The sequence below is a fragment of the Orcinus orca genome, chromosome 5 (assembly GCF_937001465.1).
Source record: "Orcinus orca chromosome 5, mOrcOrc1.1, whole genome shotgun sequence".
In the NCBI taxonomy this organism is placed as follows: Eukaryota; Metazoa; Chordata; class Mammalia; order Artiodactyla; family Delphinidae; genus Orcinus; species Orcinus orca.
In genome coordinates, this window is record NC_064563.1 from 147,261,898 (window position 1) to 147,282,007 (window position 20,110).

Below are 20,110 nucleotides of genomic sequence, written 5' to 3' on the forward strand. Positions count from 1 at the left end.
TCTCGTGTGCGCTAGGTTTTAAAAGATTCATTCATTCAGCAGTTATTCGTTGAGCACCTGTTTTGTGCCAAGCAAGCATTTATTCTAGGCACCGTGTTTTTAGCAGAGAGCGAGACAGACCAACCCCTGCCCTGTGGAGGAGCTTTGGTTTTCACGGGCTGAGTCGGGATCCACCAGGTGGACGTGGCTTGGGTGGCAGGTGCAGAGAGAGTAGAGTGCGTTTCAGGCAGAGAAAATTCACTGTCACTTAAAGAACTCTAAAGGAGCTTAGTCTTGCTAGAACTTAAGGGGTGAGCCAGGGCTTGGAGGGGAGGCTCCAGAGGTGCTGGAAGCCAGGTTTGGAAAGTGCACGTCCTCTGGAGGGTTGGATTTTATTCTGTAGCTATTGGGAAGCCATTGCTGGGTTTGAAGCCGGGGTGCGTGCAAGGTGTTAGGACCTGGAGGTGGAGGCGGAGAGAAGCGAAGGGCTAGGAGGAGGCGTGGAGAAGAGTCCGAGGGGAAGCCAAGGCCTGAGCCCAGGCGCTGGGGTAGAGCCTGTGTATATGAGGTGAAACTCGCTCAGTGAATACACGGTTCCGGGTCAGCCGAGTCTCACGCCAGCCACGAGTGATTATTACTCTATGAAAGATAAAACAACAAAGCTTCTGCAAGATAATATGGGAGAGCACCTTTACATGCTTCAGGTTACCAGGCGTTTCTGAAACAGGACAGAAAGGCACTGGCCAGAAAGGAAGTGCATGGAAATCAGAGCTTCTCTTCATCAGTCAGCACCGCAGAGGGGGTGACGGGGCCGCAAGCTGTGCGGTCAGGAAGGGCTCTTGCCCAGGATATGGGAAGAGCTCCTGCAGATCAGCTTAAAAGACTGACGCAGAGAAAATAGGCAAATGAAGCTATCCAGATGGCCAGTAGGCATATGAAAAGGTGCCCCATCTCATTAATTATAGGGAAATGCAAACTTCCACCACAGTGAAGCCCCCCCAGTGGCTGAAGTGGAAAGACCTGACAAGTGTTAGTGAAGGGGGAGGAGCTGGAACTCCCTCCTTGACAAGGAGACTGGGAGTTGGCGCCACGACTTTGGAAAACGGTTCGGCGGTGTCTGCTGGAGCCAGACCTGTGCGTGCCCTGTGAGCCGGCAGTCTCCCCCCAGGTCTGCACAGAGGGTGTTCACAGGTGTCCAGGAGACAGTGCCGGGATGCTCGTGGTGGCGTCGTTCGTGACTGCTAGAACCGGAAATAACCCAAATGTCCATCACGTACGAGGGAAATGGTGACTGCCGTCTGTTCAGACAGCAGACTGGCGTCTGGCAGTGGGAACAAATGAACCCGGAGTCTCATGAACGTAAAGTTTAGCTGGAGCAGTCAGACACCGAAGAATACCTACCTGTTGATTTCGTGTACAGGTGCAAGAGGAAGCACAGATGTTGTGTCGGGAAGCGTGTGGCGGCCGCGGCCCTCCAACGGGGCGGCCCCTCCGTGTTCACGTTAGGACGCTGGGTTTTTTGGTATTTGGGTTTTATTTAAAAAGGTAGTTTTAGCAAAAGAGAATGAAAAGAATGCCTTTAATTGTATGCTTGGAAAATGGTAAAGCGGCTCTTGCCGTGACCAGTAACACTGATAGCAGAAGAAGAGAGAGGCTCGGAGAAAAGTAAACGGTGCGTGATAAGGAATCAGTTTTGAAATGTCTGTTGTTCACGAAGGAAATTGTCCAGAGGGACCCGGAGCCCATGGAAAGGCGCCCGCGCCCTTCCTGTTAGGGTGTGCGAGCTGTGAGACGCCCAGCGCGCCGCACGGTTCCGGCTGGGGCTTGGTCCTCACGCGGGGGCGGGGCTTGCTCTTTGCCAGGTGCAGGCAGCGTGGGTGCTGGGGTGGGCGGCCTTCCCAGGGACACGGGCTGCTGCTGTCTGTAGATGTGTGGCTCCTGGGTGAGAACCTTGTGGGCTGTTGGCGCCCCTCGTGTGTTTGTTGGAGTGCGTGCGCCCACCTCGGCTGCGCGCCCTGCGGAGCTCGCCCAGTTTGATCGCGGGGAGGCACGTGCTCTGTCCAGGGTCCCCGAGCTGCATCCTACCAAACAGCTGTCTGTGCGTCCCTTTGAGGGCGCTCCACTCTGGGCAAGAGAGTCAGTTGTACCATTTGATGAAAGTTGCTTCTGGTCATGTAATTTTTTTTCTATACTGATTTTTTTCAAAGGATCTAAGCAGTTTGTCTCATTTTTCAAAGACTGGGCAATTTAGCGTTTATAGGAACATTTAATAGCATTCTCTGTTCTCTCCAGTTGGTGCCACGTCCTTTTGTTTGTGCTCAGGGTGTGTGGAAGGAGTCCTTCTTACATAAGTCAGTCTCATCAGCTTATGCGGCTCTTCCCTTGTCACCTGATGTAGCAGCACCTCTTACTTTCCCACTTTGAATAGGACTAATGAGCATGTCTCACCAAAGCTAGGACACCAGTTGTAAGATACCTCATGATATTAGTGCCACCAAGAAGACAGTCTACTCTGCCGAGTGTGAGTGTTAAGATGCCCTTGACTGTGAGGCATCCCTATGTCAAAAACACTGAAACGTAGAAAAGAAGTCCATTTTAGAATCAATCACATACAGTAGATGCTTTTGAATTTCTGATAACATTTTATTGTATCTCTAAGCAACAGGTGCTCTTTTTTACAAACATAATTATACTTAAAAAATTAATAGCAATTCCTAAATATCATCTAATATTTACTTAATATTTAGATTTCTGGTGTTGAACATGATCTTCTGAAATGTGATCAAGTGGTCATCTGAGGTCTTAGCCTCCCACCTTCACCTTATATGCTCTTTAAACTGAGAGGTGACCAGTGTTCAAACGTAGACTAAGTGATGACAGTCGCCTTTTTGTAGGCTTCTTTTGTTAATAAGCTTTTAAAGTACATGATTGCAAGTTACATCCCTGCCAAGTCACTCAGTATCATCAGAAATATGACACCAAATAGTGTATTTGGACACAGATCGCTCCTTTCCTCCTGTAGGTGGCCTGCTCTACAGGTCCCGTTTCTCTTTCCTGTAGTTTTGCAGAGACTGGGTAGCTGCTTGGAGGGGCAAAGGAGGGCAAGCGGGCGCAAGTGCTTCCCCCAGCGCTCTCCTCACACGCCCGCGCCTGTGCCCCCAGGTCTCCGTGCTGCCCGGTGCCCTGGATTGCTGGGTGTTCCTGAGCTGCTTGGAGGTGCTGCAGAGGATAGAAGGGTGTTGCGACCGGGCACAGATAGACTCAAACATCGCCCACACCGTGGGTCTGTGGAGCTACGCCACAGAGAAGGTAACTGCCCCAGTGCCCATGTGAGCCTCGGCCGGGGCTCTGCCTGCGGGGCTGGGGGACGGAGTTAGCTGTTTGGAGAAGTGCTGCTCACCTGGTCCCTGCACAGGCAGCTCTGGCTACTTCAGGGTGCGTCTAGGAGCAGCGTGGATGCAGTCGTTCCCTGCCAGTATCGCTGTATCTGGCAGACATCAGGCGCTCGCTGCGCTCGTGCTAAAGGCAGGCTTCTGCTCCAGGAATGGGTGGGGGGACAAAGCAGGGTGAGCATGCAGCGTGTGCAGAAGTGCAGAAAATGACAGTAGTCCCGAGCGCGCAGCAGGAAGGCCTGCCGGGGGAGGGGTTGAGGTGGGGCAAGCTTGGGAGAGCGTGGGCGAACAGCACAGGCTGGGGGTGACCAGCGTCAGAGCCGCTCTGAGGATTATTACGTAGAAGGTTTGAGTTTGAAATGATCCCAGTAAGATATATTTTCATATCCAGATGAGAATCATTTGGATAGGAAAGCTAAATTTCTTCTAGTATTTAGATGGTTTTAACTTCATATTTAAATTTGTAAATTCTCTGCTGACTCTTACGGCAAATTAATTGAAATTTGGGGTTTATCTCAACAGCTAAAGTCCTTGGGCTATCTGTGTGGACTTGTGTCAGAACAGGGACCTAACTCAGAAGACCTCAACAGGACGGTTGATCTTTTGGCGGGCTTGGGAGCTGAACGGCCTGAAACAGGTACTTTTTGAGATGTCCCCGTACACGTGGTGGAAAGCAATGAGAATGTCGGCTGTAACTGGCACATATAATTTGGGTTCCGTGATATAATTACTCACCATTTGGGAAATTACACTCATTATTAGCTGACCAGATTAATACATAGGATATTTTAGCTTTTAATAGCATAAAAAAATGTCAGATATAGTTTAAGAAATTGTGGGACTTGCCTGGTGGTCTGGTGGTTAGGACTTTGCGCTTCCACTGCAGGGGGCGTGGGTTCCATCCGTGGTCAGGGAACTGAGATCCCGCATGCCGGTGCGGTGTGGCCAAAGAAAAAAAAAAGAAAGAAAGAAATTGTAGCGATTCTTAAAAATGGGTCTGAGTTTCTTGTAGGCTTAAATGAGCTGATCATGCCTTTTTACAGACCACAGTGAAGTTTAAATGCACCAGTCTTCCTCTGAATTACAGATGATTATTTTTCTAATGATATGGCCAGACAAATCCTTTTATTGAGTAAATTACCCCCTAGGTAATAAAGCACTTTGAAAGGAACGTTACTAATTCTTTTAGGTAGGAACACCGTGATGAGTATGATTTAGCAAAACTGTTGCTGAAGTAGAGCATACCTAATGGCCTGAGAGGCCTCTTGCTGGATTGAATCAGTTTGTCAGGGAAAATGCGCTATGTGTATATTACACTGTTTCCACCTGAGACCACATCAAATCATTTTGGAAGTAATTTAATTCATTGTAGGATTTGTAACACGTACTTAAAAAATTCTAGTCTCAATTAAAGATAAAAGTATTACTTGAAGGGTTTAGACTATTTCATGAGTATATTAATTAGACAAGAATGTAAGTAATAACGTAGTTTCAGTTGGAATGGGTTGTCTGTGATTTCCATAAACATCAGACAAAGTCCTTCACCTGTGACATTCGAGGCGCAATGTAAGCTCATATGACTGGACATAATGAAGATGAATAAGGGCTCTTATTTATTTCTGTTTAAGCCAACACTGCTCAGAGTCCGTATAAGAAACTCAAAGAAGCGTTATCATCAGTAGAAGCTTTTGAAAAACACTACTTAGTAAGTATTACAAATCTTCCCTGCCTACCCATGGCAGAAAGCCCCCCTCTACTAGACTTTGCTACTTTGTGACCTTTTGAGTTGGGAATGAGCTGGTATTTGGAACCTCCTTCTTGTTGGCCTTTGAAGTTTCTTTGGTACCCTAGGGAGTTGTGCATGAAAGCTGGAATAGTTGGTTTATTAGTATCCATGACACCATAAATAGGCATAAAAGCATCTTTGGATATTTATAATTTTGTTCACAATGGTATTGCTCATTCAGTAGAACAGAAATTGTAAGAAAGGATAGTGAATGGTTTTCTGTGTACAGAGGAACAATTTGAACCTGAACAGAGCTATTGTACTTCATTTTAAAGGACTTAAATTTGGACAGTCTTAGAAAGCAGTGCAGTAGACCGTCGGTGGACCGTCTGCCTTCCCGAGTCATGGTTAATTCAACAGCATTTGACAGTAGTCTATAATACTGTGTCTGTCATCCAGAATGTGAGAAAAATATTAAAAATGTTACCCACAGATGGAAAATACTTTGAAAAAAATTATTCTGTGCCTGCTGAGTTCACGTTTCTTTTATTATTATGATTTATAGTTTATGTACAAGTTAATGACTTTGTATAAATCACTATTACATAAAAATCAAATAACACAAAAAGAGATACAAAGTAAAAAATTATGTTATATTAATAAGGAAGTCTTTTGCTTCAGCCTTGGGTAAATAAATGTAGGATTTGTCTAGCATTAAATTTAAAGTAGAATTATTTGGTTCTTTGCTTTTCCGCAGGACTTGTCCCATGCCACCATTGAAATGTATACGAGTATTGGGAGAATTCGATCCGCTAAGTTCGTTGGAAAGGATCTGGCGGAGTTTTACATGTAATTGATTTTGAACTTTTCTTTGAATTTCAGACATCTCACGTGTAGTAAGAGGTTTGTTATGTAGGAGCTAATGTGAAGTGTACATAACCTTGTAGAACAAAAAATGTGAACTGTTAACCAGTCATCACTTCTTAAGAAAATTTCTTTGAAAACCAGAGTGAGTTCAGCTTATTACCCTTAATAATTGTTACTGATCTTTTTCTTTCATTTAATTAATTTAATGAACTTATATGTAAATATTATATACATGTAGATAATATATGTACTGTTATATGTGATACATAGTTTGTGTTCTATAGCATTTTCTCCAGTTGCTGTTAAATGCCTCCTCAGAGGATTGAAAGCCTCGAGGTCAGTGACGTGAAGCACGTGATGTGTCAGGTCCATGAGGGAGGGCTGAGCCTTGAGTGCTTGTGAGCTGGGGTGTGCAGACACTGAGCATTTCTAGTCTGGCTCCAGCTTTGGAGTGGATTCCAGAGAAAAGACTAAAAGCGTGGCATGTTTCTCACGTGTTTGATAAAGAACCCCTGCTGGCAGTGTAACTGCTAGTTCAGAGCACTGGGAAGAGATACAGATTATGAGGGAAAAGAGGTTTACATTTTCTCAAAAGAAATGTGTGTTTGAAATGGTATCTTGAAATCTGTAGTTAGTCATTTCATTAGATGAAACAAGGAAGAATAATTTACTTTAACTGATTGCAGGGCTCCGAAGGGATTTGTAGATCATCTAAGTGAACTTCCTAGTGTTTCAGGTGTGATTGGAGCAGGGAGTCAGTTGCACAGCTGAGTAATGCTGGGGCTGGAGTTCGGCTCTCCTTAGTCTCCAGCTAGTGTATCTGATGACTAAATCAGTAGCCATGTCCTCAGGTGCTGTGAGCTGAGGCTTGGAGCTGCAGTGGCGTGATGCTGGCCTGGAGACTTGGGTCCTGGTTCTAGCTTGACCATGGACTAGCCAGGTGACCCTCGGCCTGGGTCTACGGCGACTGGATGACAAATGCCCTCCCTTCCAGCTCTACAGTGTAAGAATCTTTGGCTGGAGATGGTAACTGAAGAAGTATATAGAAGGTTTTGACCCCTTTAAAATGGGGGAGGACTTCCCTGATGGCGCAGTGGTTAAGAATCCATCTGCCAATGCAGGGGACACGGGTTCGAGCCCTGGTCTGGGAAGATCCCACATGCCGCGGAGCAACTAAGCCCGTGCGCCACAACTACTGAGCCTGCGCTCTAGAGCCCGTGAGCCACAACTACTGAAGCCTGTGCACCTAGAGCCCGTGCTCCACAACAAGAGAAGCCACCTCAATGAGAAGCCCGTGCACTGCAACGAAGAACAGCTCCTGCTCACCGCAACTAGAGAAAGCCCACTTGCAGCAATGAAGACCCAACGCAGCCAAAAATAAATAAATTTATTTTTTTACTTAATAAATAAAATAATGGGGGAGAGGACCATAAAAGTCTATAGAAACCGACACATGTAACTGATAGGTTTAAAATTTATTTGAGAATTTGGAAACTCTCATTGCTTCAGAAGTAAGCCTGGGATGTTGTCCCAGCATGCTTAGAGGGCGAGTGCTTGTTTGGTGTTGGCCTTCGTCCCGTGAAGTCAGTAGCCCCAAACCTCTGGGAAAGCCCGGGGCATCCACGTTGTCACTGAAGCTTTGGCAAGCTCTCATTAATTGGGTTTTAAACTTTGTTATATTCTGAACGTCTTGAGGGTTTAAATTTGGGTGATAGGTGTTGATATTTAAATTCCTCATAGTTCTCTGTAAATCTTTGAAACCTGCTCAGCGCTTTTGCCTGAGTTTCCAACTTGAGTCAAGCTCCCCTGTCGGCTGGCCTGTGTAGGCCACTCTGTGTTGGCCTGTCCTCAGCAGTTGGTGTGGCCCCGAGCCCAGGTTTCGAAGCTTCCTCCATAACTAGTTGTGTGCCTGTGGACAAAGCCGTCCGCTTTCTTCACACTTGGTGTTCTTAGGCCAGCTTGAAATCGTGCGTGGTGCCCTCACGTTCTTATCTGGAGATTCAGCTCTGAAGGCTCTCTGGCAGTGTAGGACGCTGGGCAAACAGCGTGTGTGGGGTTCTCAGCCCGAGCGCAGTTCTCAGGTCCAGTTAGGTGTTCCTCATTTCTTGTTCTTTCTTGTATGGAGGGGTGGCCAGAGAAGGACTGTCTGCAGGTGGCGCCAGCTTCATGGTGTGGGGCTGTCAAGGGTGGAGAGCAGGCCGTGGAAGGTCATGTCTGAGTTTGTTGATTATCACGCCCCATAATGAAAGCTTCTGTTTGTTTATTTGCAAGGAGGAAGAAGTCTCCCCAGAAGGCAGAAATCTATCTTCAGGGAGCCTTGAAGAATTACCTGGCTGAGGGCTGGGCACTGCCTATCACACACACAAGGAAGCAGCTAGCTGAATGTCAGAAACACCTTGGGCAAATTGAAAAGTATCCTTTACGTTGAATATGTTCATGAAGTAGGAGGATTGCTTTCTCTCTGTATGGCCCACCATTGAGGGTTTAAGGAGCACCTGATAACTAGGAGAGAAAAGCCTGCCTCAACACGCGTACTGTGTTGGATAGACGCTGGTGCCTAGTCAGCGTATCTGACCTCTGCTTGAGTTCCTAACACCCTAGAAAAAGGGGAACACCCGTCGGGATGCACCCTCTGGGGACTGGAGGGGCTGTGTGCGCAGTGCCCCAGCGCGTGGTCCTCTCAGGCCCCTTGACCCTGCACCCAGCTACCTTCAGACCAGCAGCCTCCTGGCCAGCGACCGGCACCTGACTGGGAACGAGCGAGAGTACTTCTGCAGAGAGATTCTCAGCTTCGCCAGCCAGCAGGCAGACAGCCCAGGTAAGGCTTGTTTTCAAACATTGCTATGAAAAATTTCAGATGTCGTAGAAAAGCAAACACGATAATACAGCGTGTGTACTCTATACTGACCACCTAGATTCAGCAGCTGTTAACATTTTGCTGTGTAGCAAATGTGTGTCTATATCTTTCTTTTTTCTTTTTGCTGAACTTCAGAGCAGCTCCAGACCCTGGAACAGTGTAGCATCTTCTGAAAACAAAGGTGATCCCCTAACCACCCTGCCCACAGACGGACAAGGTTCTAAGTCGGGCTACCAAGTTAGCCCCTTTTCAGATCTACCCCATTGTCTTGAAAAGTGTTTTTACAACTTATTTTATATTCAAAATAATTGGACCCTACTTGTCCAGTCAGGGGTCACACACTGCATTTGATTGTTGTATCTCAGTTCTCCTTTAACTTAGAACAGTCTTTCCATCTTGTTTTCTTCCTCTTTTCCAGACACTGACCTTTTAAAATACAACAGCTTTATTGAGATAGGGTTCACAGCGTGCAGTATACGACTCTGTGGCTTTTGGTGTCGTCACAGACATGTGTACCCGTCCCACAGTCAGTGTTAGAGCATTTTTATCACCCGAAAGAAACCCCACACTTATTTCCTCCCAACCTCCTCCTACCACCCCCCATCCCCCCAAGTCCCCGGGTACCACTGATCCACTTTCTATCCCGAGTCCCCGGGAACCACTGATCCACTTCCTGTCCCGAGTCCCCGGGAACCACTGATCCACTTTCTACCCCGAGTCCCCGGGAACCACTGATCCACTTTCTATCCTGAGTCCCACTGATCCACTTCCTATCCCGAGTCCCCGGGAACCACTAATCCACTTTCTATCCCGAGTCCCCAGGAACCACTGATCCACTTTCTATCCCGAGTCCCCGGGAACCACTGATCCACTTCCTATCCCAAGTCCCCGGGAACCACTGATCCACTTCCTGTCCCGAGTCCCCGGGAACCGCTGATCCTCTTCCTGTCCCGAGTCCCCGGGAACCGCTGATCCTCTTCCTGTCCCGAGTCCCCGGGAACCGCTGACCCCCTTCCTGCCCCGAGTCCCCGGGAACCGCTGACCCCCTTCCTGTCTCTGCAGATGTGTGCTCTGGGTGTCTCACGTAAATGGAATCATACAACATGTGTTTGTTGTGACCGGCTTATTTCACTCAGCACAGTGCTTTCAGAACTCAGCTGTGTTGTAGCGTGTCAGCATTTCATTCCTTTTTGTGACTGAATAATATTCCGTGGTATGGATGGACCACACTGTGTTCATCCCTTCAGCGGTTGTTTGACAACAGGGTTGTAAGGCACTGACTTTTTAAAGACATCGAGCCGCTTGTCTCATAGACTGTCTCACCGTCTGAAGTTTCTTGAGTATTTCCTTATGGGAATGTCTAACAGCAAGGTAGATCTCAAAGCCTTAGGTTCAGGCTAAATGTTTTGGCAAATATACTTTAAGAATTGCCGCGTAGTAAGATTAACTTTATTGTAATATTTAGCTTCTCGTGTTCAGTTTATCAAGAAGAGTATTTATTTAAAATAGTCACTGTCTTAGTCAGCTCGAGCAGCCATAACAAAATGCCGCAGACTGGACGCTTCAACAGCGGGTGTTTATTTTCTCACAGTTCTGGAGGCTGACATCTGAGGTCAGGATGCCAGCAGGGTGGGTTTCTGATGAGGCCCCTCTTCCTGGCTTGTCCCTTCAAGGCAAGGGGTGGGGGTGCTGTGGAAGGGAGGTGGAGAGAGAGACTCAGAGAGAGGGAGGGAGCAGGAAGGGAGGTGCGGGGAGAGATGGGGGAGAAATGGAGAGACTCAGAGAGAGGGAGGGAGGAAGTGGGGGGAAGGGAGGTGGGGGGAGAGGCGGAGAGGGCTCTCTGGTGCATCCTCCTACAAGGGCATGCATCCCTCATGACCTCATCAAACCCTAACTCTCTCCCAGAGGGCCCGCTGGGGGATAGAGCTTCCACTTAAGAATTTTGGCGGGACCGCATTCAGTCCATAGCGGTCGCTAACTGCTTGAAAGCCAGTGTTTCCAGAGGTTTTGGCTTCGGGTTGCTGTGGTCGTTGCCTGCTGGGGTGCGCGTCACACACATCAAGCCATCTGCGTGGGTTTCTCAGGGGCAGCGTGGTACTGATTTGTGTTTTAGAGCCTTTAATGTGCCCAGACTGGTCATGTAGAGCTGTGTGCCGAATCTGCTGTGTGTGGCGCACACGTGAGACTGTGCGGTTACGCTTTTCCTGCCAGCTTTCCATGGCGTCTCCGTGAAGAAAATACTCCGTGATTGTCCCTGTTTTCTTATGATTTTATGGCATCAGTCTCGGCACCGTCTCCCTTACTGGTCAGTCCAGTGGCCTTGTGGATGTTCTAGACACACCAGTGCTTGTGGAAAGGAAGTTGGAGGATGCAGTGGGTTCTCCCCTGACGGTGCCTCTGGGGCTGGGGACCTGCTGCCCTCCTGGCTTCTCACTTCACTGGCTGGCCTCACAGGGTGGCACACACCTGGGTTCATTTCCAGATGTACAGGGGGGTTTGGGCATCTTTACTGGAGAATCTTTCTGTGCGTGGGAAGGTGGTGGAATCCCCTGAAACAGCTCTAGGAATTGGGCTTTACAAATCTTGTTTTGAAATTGAGGAGTTAGTTGACCTGTATTTCTCTTGGGTTTGCCAAAACAGGAGTTAGAAACCTTAATTTCTTCAGGTTTTATGATTTCCAGGAGTTATCTAGGCATGTGTTTCTGTTCTCTTTTTGACAAAATAACTCTTTGGTGTGTGAAGATGGCACAAGGTTGGGAGGGTCTGAACCATCTCTTTTGCACGTTATTGCTTCCCGCGGGCCCGATGGTGCCCAGTCCTGCGGTCTCTATAGCACCTGGAAGTGTGACGTAGGAAGTAAAACATGGCACTGTGTGTTTACAGGTCACAAAATAGTGCTCCCTATGCATCCTTTCGCACAACTGAGAGACCTCCATTTCACCCCTTCCAATGCTGTGGTCCACGTGGGTGGCGTCTTGTCCGTGGAGATAACCGTGTGCAGTCAGATGCCTGTGCCTGTCCACGCAGAGCAGATTGCCATCAACGTCCACTTCAGCATCGAGAAGAACAACTACCGGAAGACTGCCGAGTGGCTCACCAAGCACAAGACGGCCAACGGGATTGTCAGCTTCCCGGCAGAGACCTCGCCTTTCCCCACATCCCAGAACAGCCTGCCCGCGCTGCAGCTCTGCGAGATGTTTGAGAGAAGTCCTTCCGACAATTCCTTGCACACGACAGGGATTATCTGCAAAAATGTCCACGTGCTCCTAAGGAAGCAGGAGAGTGGCGCGTCCCTGGAAGCGCCCTCGGGTGCCGCCCTGGAGTCTGGGGCCCACGTGCTGAAGTGCACCGCCGTGACCCTGGAGCCGGGGCCCAACGCAATCACGTTCAGGACGCAGGTGTGTGTTGGGCGGGGAGTTTTCTTCAAGGGGGGCCGGAGCGGGTGGCACGTGCAGGAACCCTCTGAAGAAGCTGGGAATCCAGTAGACGTCTCTGTCCTGTTAACCTGGCTTTGATTTTTATCCTTAAAGAAAAACAGACTGATGTTTTGAAAAAACCTTTTGTACTTATATAATTGTAAGGCAGGTGATAAATTTTGAATGAAGTTCTTGACATGGGTAATTATTTGTGTTCTCACTGGATTTAGTTAGACTTTTCCCTTTGTATTAGAAAACACCCTCATTTGCTAAAATGAGGAAGTTTCAGAGAAGGTGGCGCTTTCATGTTCAACTCTCTTCTCCTTTTGTGGCTGCACGGATGGATGTCAAAACAGTTGTTTCTGGCCCGTTCTGATACAGATCTTCCTCCAGTGCAGCGGCTTCTGTTAGTTCCACTGACCCAAGAGGCCAGTGGAAAGTGCAGCTATTTGCCATGTGTGTTTTTAGTCTAGTCTTAGAGCAGGTTTTAAATTTCATGCTCCCTGCCTCCATTAAATACCTTTTGCAGAAGAGAAAGCCACAGATAAAGCTTATTAAATTGAGAATGCATTATTAAGCATAAAGTCAACCTTAAGCATCAGTTACTCAGGAAGTCCTCAATTGAGAGATGCTGAGGGATCTTTTGAACAGCCCGCGTGTAGACGTGTTAGCACAGAGCAGCAGGATAAAGAGGGTGAGAAAAGCGGTCACTTCAGAGATTATGGCTCAGCTTCCCCTTGAGAAACTCGTCACTGCAGGAACGGGGACGGCTGTGCAAATGCTCGGTTTTGCCCCCAGGCCAAGGAGCCGGGAACCTACACGCTGCGGCAGCTGTGCGCCTCGGTGGGCCCGGTGTGGTTCGTCCTTCCTCACATCTACCCGCTGGTGCAGTATGACGTGTATTCGCAGGAGCCGCAGCTGCACGTGGAGCCGCTGGCCGGTGAGTGGGCCGCGGGGGCTCTGCGGGGGTTCTGCGCTGCACTTGGCTCCTTTAAGGGAGCACGTGGAAGGAGGGCTCTCTGCAGCGTCACGCTTGCGGCCCTCTGTAGCTGTGTCCCTCTGTAAGAGACAGTTTGGGGAGCATCGTGACGATTTTGCCTGGGAACTGACTCTGGCTCTTTTGTTCATCTGAATATTTGCTTTTCTGTAATTGCTACTTTCATGTTTACTAAACATTAGCTGAGAAGGAGGAGCTAAATCTCAGCTGATGTCTACTGCAGAGAATTTCATAAGTAAATGCAATTTCCTGCTTAGAGTTCCATTTCAGAGGCCGGGGATGCTACATTAGTTAGGGTCTGTGCTCGGATCAAAAGGCTTTTCCTTTGAAAGTGTTGATTAACCTTGACCCCCGGGCTTGGCATTTGGGAAATTCAATGCTGCTGTCCTTTCTGTTAAGTCCTACAATTAGGAGGAGTTGGTGTAAACAGATTATTGAAGACCACGTGGCACTTCAGTAAAACACTAAGGAGCGAGTGGCGCTGTGGTTTAGGCTAGAAACAATGGATTTATTCGCTTGCTGCTTCCATTTGAGGAAAAAACATCAAGAAAGCGCTTTCTCTATCTAATCTCTCTAAACTACCTATTTCTATGCTTTTAAGCGTCTCCCCTGGCTACCTGGAAAGGCCCTCAGGTGCGGAACACAGCAGTATCTCAGTGGTTCTTCCCTCAGAGAACCTTTTTTTTTTTTAACATCTTTATTGGGGTATAATTGCTTTACAATGGTGTGTTATTTTCTGCTTTATAACAAAGTGAATCAGTTATACATTTACATATGTTCCCATATCTCTGTCTCCCTCCCTCCCACCCTCCCTATCCCACCCCTCCAGGTGGTCACAAAGCACCGAGCCAATATCCCTGTGCTATGCGGCTGCTTCCCACTAGCTATCTACCTTACGTCTGGTAGTGTATATATGTCTGTGCCTCTCTCTCGCTTTGTCACAGCTTACCCTTTCCCCTCCCCATATCCTCAAGTCCATTCTCTAGTAAGTCTATGTCTTTATTCTCGTCTTACCCCTAGGTTCTTCATGACATTTTTTCCCCTTAAATTCCATATATATGTGTCAGCATACGGTATTTGTCTTTCTCTTTCTGACTTACTTCACTCTGTATGACAGACTCTAGGTCTATCCACCTCATTACAAATAGCTCAATTTCGTTTCTTTTTATGGCTGAGTAATATTCCATTGTATACATGTGCCACATCTTCTTTATCCATTCATCCGATGATGGGCACTTAGGTTGTTTCCATCTCCTGGCTATTGTAAGTAGAGCTGCAATGAACATTTTGGTACATGACTCTTTTTGAATTACGGTTTTCTCAGGGTATATGCCCAGTAGTGGGATTGCTGGGTTATATGGTAGTTCTATTTGTAGTTTTTTACCTTTTGTGAGAAAGGCTGAGCCCTGCAGCTGGGAGAGCCTGGGAGGTGCTGGCTCACGCCCCCGCCCTGCCCCAGCCCGCACTCCCTTTCTCACCTCCCGCCTCTCCTCCCTCTCTCTCTCTTCTCTGTTATTCCTCCACCTTGTGTCTTGTCTTTTGCCTTCTTCCTTCTGCCTTCCCTGGAGCCGATTCTTAGAAAGCCTCAGCCCATTGCCGCCCCCCATTTCCATCCAGGAGGAAGTGTACCGTATCTTCTGTCGAGCTGCTGTGAACCAGAGATCTGGAAAGGCCAGAGGGAAATCTGAATAGCAGCAGCACATGCGGTTTCATTAGGCTTTTCTTTAGTGTCGTTATCTGAGTTTCTCTCAATAACTGGCTAGCGGGTAGGTTTTGAGACCCTCGTAGACACGATTGCCACCACAATCGCTAACTCTCTAAACTGAAGTGGTGATAAGGTCCCTGAGGCTCTCAGATCCTTTTGTGCCTAGCGAGGACCCCTCAACGCTGCAGACCGCGTAACTGAGGTGAGCGCTGAGGGTGGACGCTGGGCGACCTTATGGAGTGTGTGCAGTGAACAGGTCGCCTCTAGCAGCAGAAGCAGCGCTCTTTAACTCACGGTAGGCCTTCCACTGGCGCTCTTGGTTGGCAGTGATGCTTATTGCTGTCTTCTTCCCTTTAGATAGCCTTCTGGCTGGTATTCCTCAGAAGGTCAAGTTCACTGTCACTACTGGCCATTATACAGTAAAAAACGGGGACAGCCTTCAGCTCAGCAATGTAGAAGCCATGCTTATCCTGGGTCATGAAGAGAACAGAGCAGTGATCTACTCCAACATGAGAGGTAAGGCAGCAGTCACCTGGCGAAGGTGGATTCTTGGCGTTGTCATGCACCGTGAGGATATAAGGAGCCTGTCATCCCTGCCTTCCTCAGGTGGCATCTGAGGCCCGCTTCTCCTTGCAACTCTTTCATGGCCATGTTCCACCTGTAGGTGGATTGTAACCCTTCCCCTAGGTGGGGCGTTACCTTGGAGGGGAATAGACTTAGAGCTGTGCACGCGCTCAGTGGCTGGCGGTGCTGACCTCGCTGTGGTCTCGTGATGCAGCGTTACTGCCTGGGCTCACGCTCCATGGCGATGCCCTGCTGGCCTCCGGCCTCCTTCCACCCTCCTCGACTTTCCTCAGCAGAAAGAAAGAGCAAATGAGCCTTCTAAGACACTGGTTGGAAGCCCTAAAACAGTCCCATCTCCCACAGTCCCCAGCCACGAGGTCTGGAGAGGGGAGGATGCAGCTCTCTTTCTCAGTGGGAGTTGGTCTGGTGGTGGGTTGGAGTGGGAGCATGTCCTGTGGGGACACCTGTGGTCTCGGGCGGGCTGTGCGAAGTGTCTCCTTTCTGCCTTCAGACTGAGCACGGTGACGGTTCTCTGAGCCGAGCTCAGCTGCACAGCCTTTGTGCAGTGCTTCTCTGTCTTTGGGGGTTTGCTCCTGCGTTTCCTGTCTCCCTCCCTCTGCGATCCTTCCCAGTTACACTCTTCCGTGTGTGTATGAGTAGCAGGAGCTGGGCTGGAACTTCACCGCTGGGCCCATCGCCTGCTGGAGGGGAGGGAGCCAGGACACAGGGGACTGTGTCACAGGTGGTTTTTCCTGTCTTCCCTAGAAAAGGCTTCTGACGCTGCGCTCCAGGTTCAGTCGTCTGACAAGGTCACGAGCATCAGCCTGCCGGCTGCGCCTGCATACCACATGATCGAATTTGAACTGGAAGTTCTCTCTTTACCTTCAGCTCCAGCAACTGGAGGGGAGAGCACCATGCTGGGGATGACAGAGCCCCATGGGAAGCATAAGGACACACAAAAAGCTGGCCACTGCATGGCTACCATGGACCACAAAGTAAGGAGGGGCTGGGACGGTGCAGCGCTGTGGGCAGCCTCTGCGCGTCCCACTTGCTTTGAAAGACAGTACATACAAGATGACTTCTGTTGGGGTGGCAGGTTTCCAGTCCCTGTACCACAAGCTCGGGTTGGGTTTAGCATTTATGGCTGTGAATCACCCCTTCTTAGATGAGGGGTGCATCTTGGAAAGACAAAGACAGGCTCTTAACTTCTCTGTCCCAACTCGAGGAAGGACGGTTTATTGTAGAGACACAGTTTTTGCTTAGAGGGCAGTGACCTTGCCTCTGTGGCCCATTTGTCCTGGTGATTAGGCTGGAGGGGGTTCTGTGTCTCGGTGTGCTTTTACTTTCTGTTCCCTGAAACATCACATCATACTTAGCAAGGAGGAAGTGCTAAGATTTTATGCTTTGGTGCTGGTATTTATTGACAGTTATTTGAGAGATCCATGACTTTGATCCTAAATCCACAGTCCGTCAGCTCACAGAACCAGTCACTAGCATCATGCTTTTTCTGAGTTTGTCCATGTCTTATAATACAGATATCAGTTCCGAGGGCTTTTGAACAACCCAAGGGTAGAAGTGTGTGCTTGTGGTCCCATGGGACTGTATTTTTTGCATACTGTTAAAAGCTGCTGCCTGAGGGTCTGGCTTCCAAACAGCCTGAAGGTAGTTGCTGAGACCCTCCCCTTTGGGACACTGACAGGTCTTGGCACACCCTCAACTCCTGGGAGCCACTAGAAATACAATAGGCTGCTTGGACAAGCACAAAGGTTTGAGAGACAGCCAAGAGCTGGGGCAGAGTTGAACAACAAGGTTTATCTCCTACACGAGGCCACTCCTTCAAGACTGGGAGAGGTGGTCGTTTTATCTACTGTACAGAAAGTGACACAGACCAGCAAAATGAAGAAACAGAGGAGTATGTTCCAAAATGAAAGAACAAGATAAAACCTTAGGAAATAACCTTAATGAAACAGAGATAAGTAATTTACCTGGTAAAGAATTCAAAGTAATGTTCATAAAGATGCTCATTGAACTGGGGAGAAGAATGGAGGAAAACAGTGAGAACTTCAACAAAGAGAGAGAAGCGTATAAGAAAGTACCAAATAGAAGTCTCAGAGCTGAAGAGCACAGTAACCGAACTGAAAGATACACTAGAGGGGTTCAGCAGCAGACTAGATGGAGCAAAGAAAGAACCAGTCAACTCGAAGACAAAGCAGGGGGATTTGTCCAATCAGAGCGGAGAAAAGGTTGGAAACAATGGAAGATGGCCTAAGGGACTTATGGGACAACATCAAACAGACAGACATTCACATCATAGGGGTCCCAGAAGGAGAAGAGAGAGAGCGAAAGGGGCAGAAATTTTATTTGAGGAAATAATGGCTAAAAACTTCCCTACCCTGGGGAAGGAAAGAGACATTCAGATCCAGGAAGCTCAGAGAGTTTCAAACAAGATGAACCCAAAGAGACTCACACAAAGACACATTATAGGTAAAATGTCAAAAGTTAAAGACAAGGAAAGAATCTGTTATGTGCAAGAGAACCCCATAAAACTATCAGCAGATTTTCAGCAGAAACTTTGCAGGCCAGAAGGGAGTGGCACAATATATTAAACTTGCTGGGGGAGGGGGTGGGGGACAAACAACTTCCAACCAAGAGTACTCTGTGTGGCAAAGTTATCCTTCAGAATTGAAGGAAAGATAAAGAGTTTTCCAGACAAGTAAAAACTAAAGTTTATCACCACTAAGCCAGCCCTACAAGAAATGTTAGAGACTTATTTAAGATGAAAAGAAACTGTGCTAATTAGTAACAGAAACACATGAAAGAATAAATCTCATTGGAAAGGTAACTATTTGATAAATGTAGTGGATTAATCACTTATAAAGCTGGTATGAAGGTGAAAAAAAAAAGCAGTAAAAATAGCTATGATTACAGTAATTAGTTAAGGGATACACACGATAAAAAGATGTAAAATGTGACATCTCAAAAACAAAATGTTGGAGGGGGGAGTTACAATGTGGAGTTTTAGAATGGGATCAAACTTAAGTTGTTATTAACTTAAAATAGGCTGTTATAGATGTAAGTTACTACATATAAACCTCATGGTAACCACAAAGCAAAACCTATAGTAAATACACAAAAGATAAAGGAATATAAACATACCACTAAAGAAAGTCATCAAAGCACAAGGAAGAGAGCAAGAGAAGGAGATAGGAACAGAGGGGAACTTTAAGAACAGCCAGAAAACAATTAAGAAAATGACAGTAAGCACACACCTGTCAATAATTACTTTAAATGTAAATGGCTAAATTTTCCACTCAAAAGACAAAGTGACTGAATGGATTAAAAAATCAAGACCCATCTATAAGCTGCCTACAAGAGACTCACTTTAGATGTAAGGACACACAGACCGGAAGCACAGGGATGCAAAAAGGTACTCCATGCAAATAGAAGTGGAAGAAAGCTGCAGTAGCCACACTTATATCAGGCAAAATAGACTTTAAATCAGAGACTGTCGTAAGAGACAAAGATGGGTGTTATGTAATGATAAAGGGGTCAATCCAATAAGAAAATACAATGTTCATAAGTATTTATGCACCCAACATAGGAGCACCTAAAATACAAAGCAAATAGTAACATATCTAAAGGGAGAAGAGCAGTGTAATAATAGTACGGGCTTCAATACTCCACTTACATAAATGGATAGAACCTCCAGACAGAAAATGAATAAGGACACATAGGCCTTAAATATGTTAAACTAGAGGATTTAACCGACATTTACAGGATATACCATCCAAAAACAACAATACAGATTCTTCTCAAGTACACATGGAATATTTTTCAAGATAGATCACGTTAGGCTGCAAAACAAGTCTTAATAAACTTAAGAGGATTGAAATCATATCAAGCATCTTTTCCAACCACAAAGGTATGAAACTGGAAATTAATTACATGAAGAAAACTGCAAACTGCACAAATATGTGGGGATTAAACAACATGTTGTTGAAGAACCAATGGGTCAAAGAAGAAACCAAAAGAGAAATAAAAATCTACCTTGAAACAAATGAACATGGAAATGTAACATATCAAAATTTATGGGATGCAGTGAAAGCAGTTCTCAGAGGGAAGTTCATAGCAATAAATGCCCTCCTCAAGAAACAAGAAATGTCTCAAATAAACAACCTAATTTTATACCTCAAGGAACTAGAAAAAGAACAAAGCTCAAAGTTAGTGGAAGGAAGGAAATACCATGATCAGAGGAGAAACAAATGAAATAGAGACTAAAAAGATAATAGAAAAGATCAGTGAAACTAAGAGCTGGTTCTTTGAAAAGGTAAAATTGACAAACCTTTAGCTAGACTCACCAAGAAAAAAAGAGGATGCAAAATCAGAAATGAAAGAGATGTTACAAGTGACACCACAGAAATACAAAGCATCATAAGAGACTAGTACTATGAACAATTACATGCCAATAAATTGGATGACCTAGAAGAAATGGATAAATTCCTAGAACATACAACCTACCGAGGCTGAGTCATGATGAAATAGAAAATCTGAACAGACTGATTACTAGTAAGGACATTGAATCAGTTTTCAAAAAACCTCCCAACTAA

The 20,110-nt window shown here is 46.8% G+C and overlaps 1 protein-coding gene across 8 annotated transcripts in view; it reads left to right on the forward strand.

The window, feature by feature from the left end:
- The window catches only part of TRAPPC10 (trafficking protein particle complex subunit 10), an 89,973-nt gene that overhangs the window by 53,676 nt on the left and 16,187 nt on the right, over positions 1-20,110 (forward strand). For 5 of the 8 annotated variants that reach the window (XM_049710389.1, XM_049710390.1, XM_033418427.2 and 2 more), the window contains 11 exons: positions 3,040-3,054; positions 3,142-3,288; positions 3,894-4,008; positions 5,000-5,076; positions 5,855-5,946; positions 8,236-8,376; positions 8,670-8,782; positions 11,705-12,219; positions 13,036-13,177; positions 15,297-15,455; positions 16,269-16,498. In XM_049710389.1, the coding sequence (XP_049566346.1) occupies positions 3,040-3,054; positions 3,142-3,288; positions 3,894-4,008; positions 5,000-5,076; positions 5,855-5,946; positions 8,236-8,376; positions 8,670-8,782; positions 11,705-12,219; positions 13,036-13,177; positions 15,297-15,455; positions 16,269-16,498 (1,746 nt within the window). The remainder of the gene's footprint in view (positions 1-3,039; positions 3,055-3,141; positions 3,289-3,893; positions 4,009-4,999; positions 5,077-5,854; positions 5,947-8,235; positions 8,377-8,669; positions 8,783-11,704; positions 12,220-13,035; positions 13,178-15,296; positions 15,456-16,268; positions 16,499-20,110) is intronic. The other 3 variants (XM_004264607.3, XM_049710393.1, XM_049710388.1) reach the window with 2 other exon arrangements.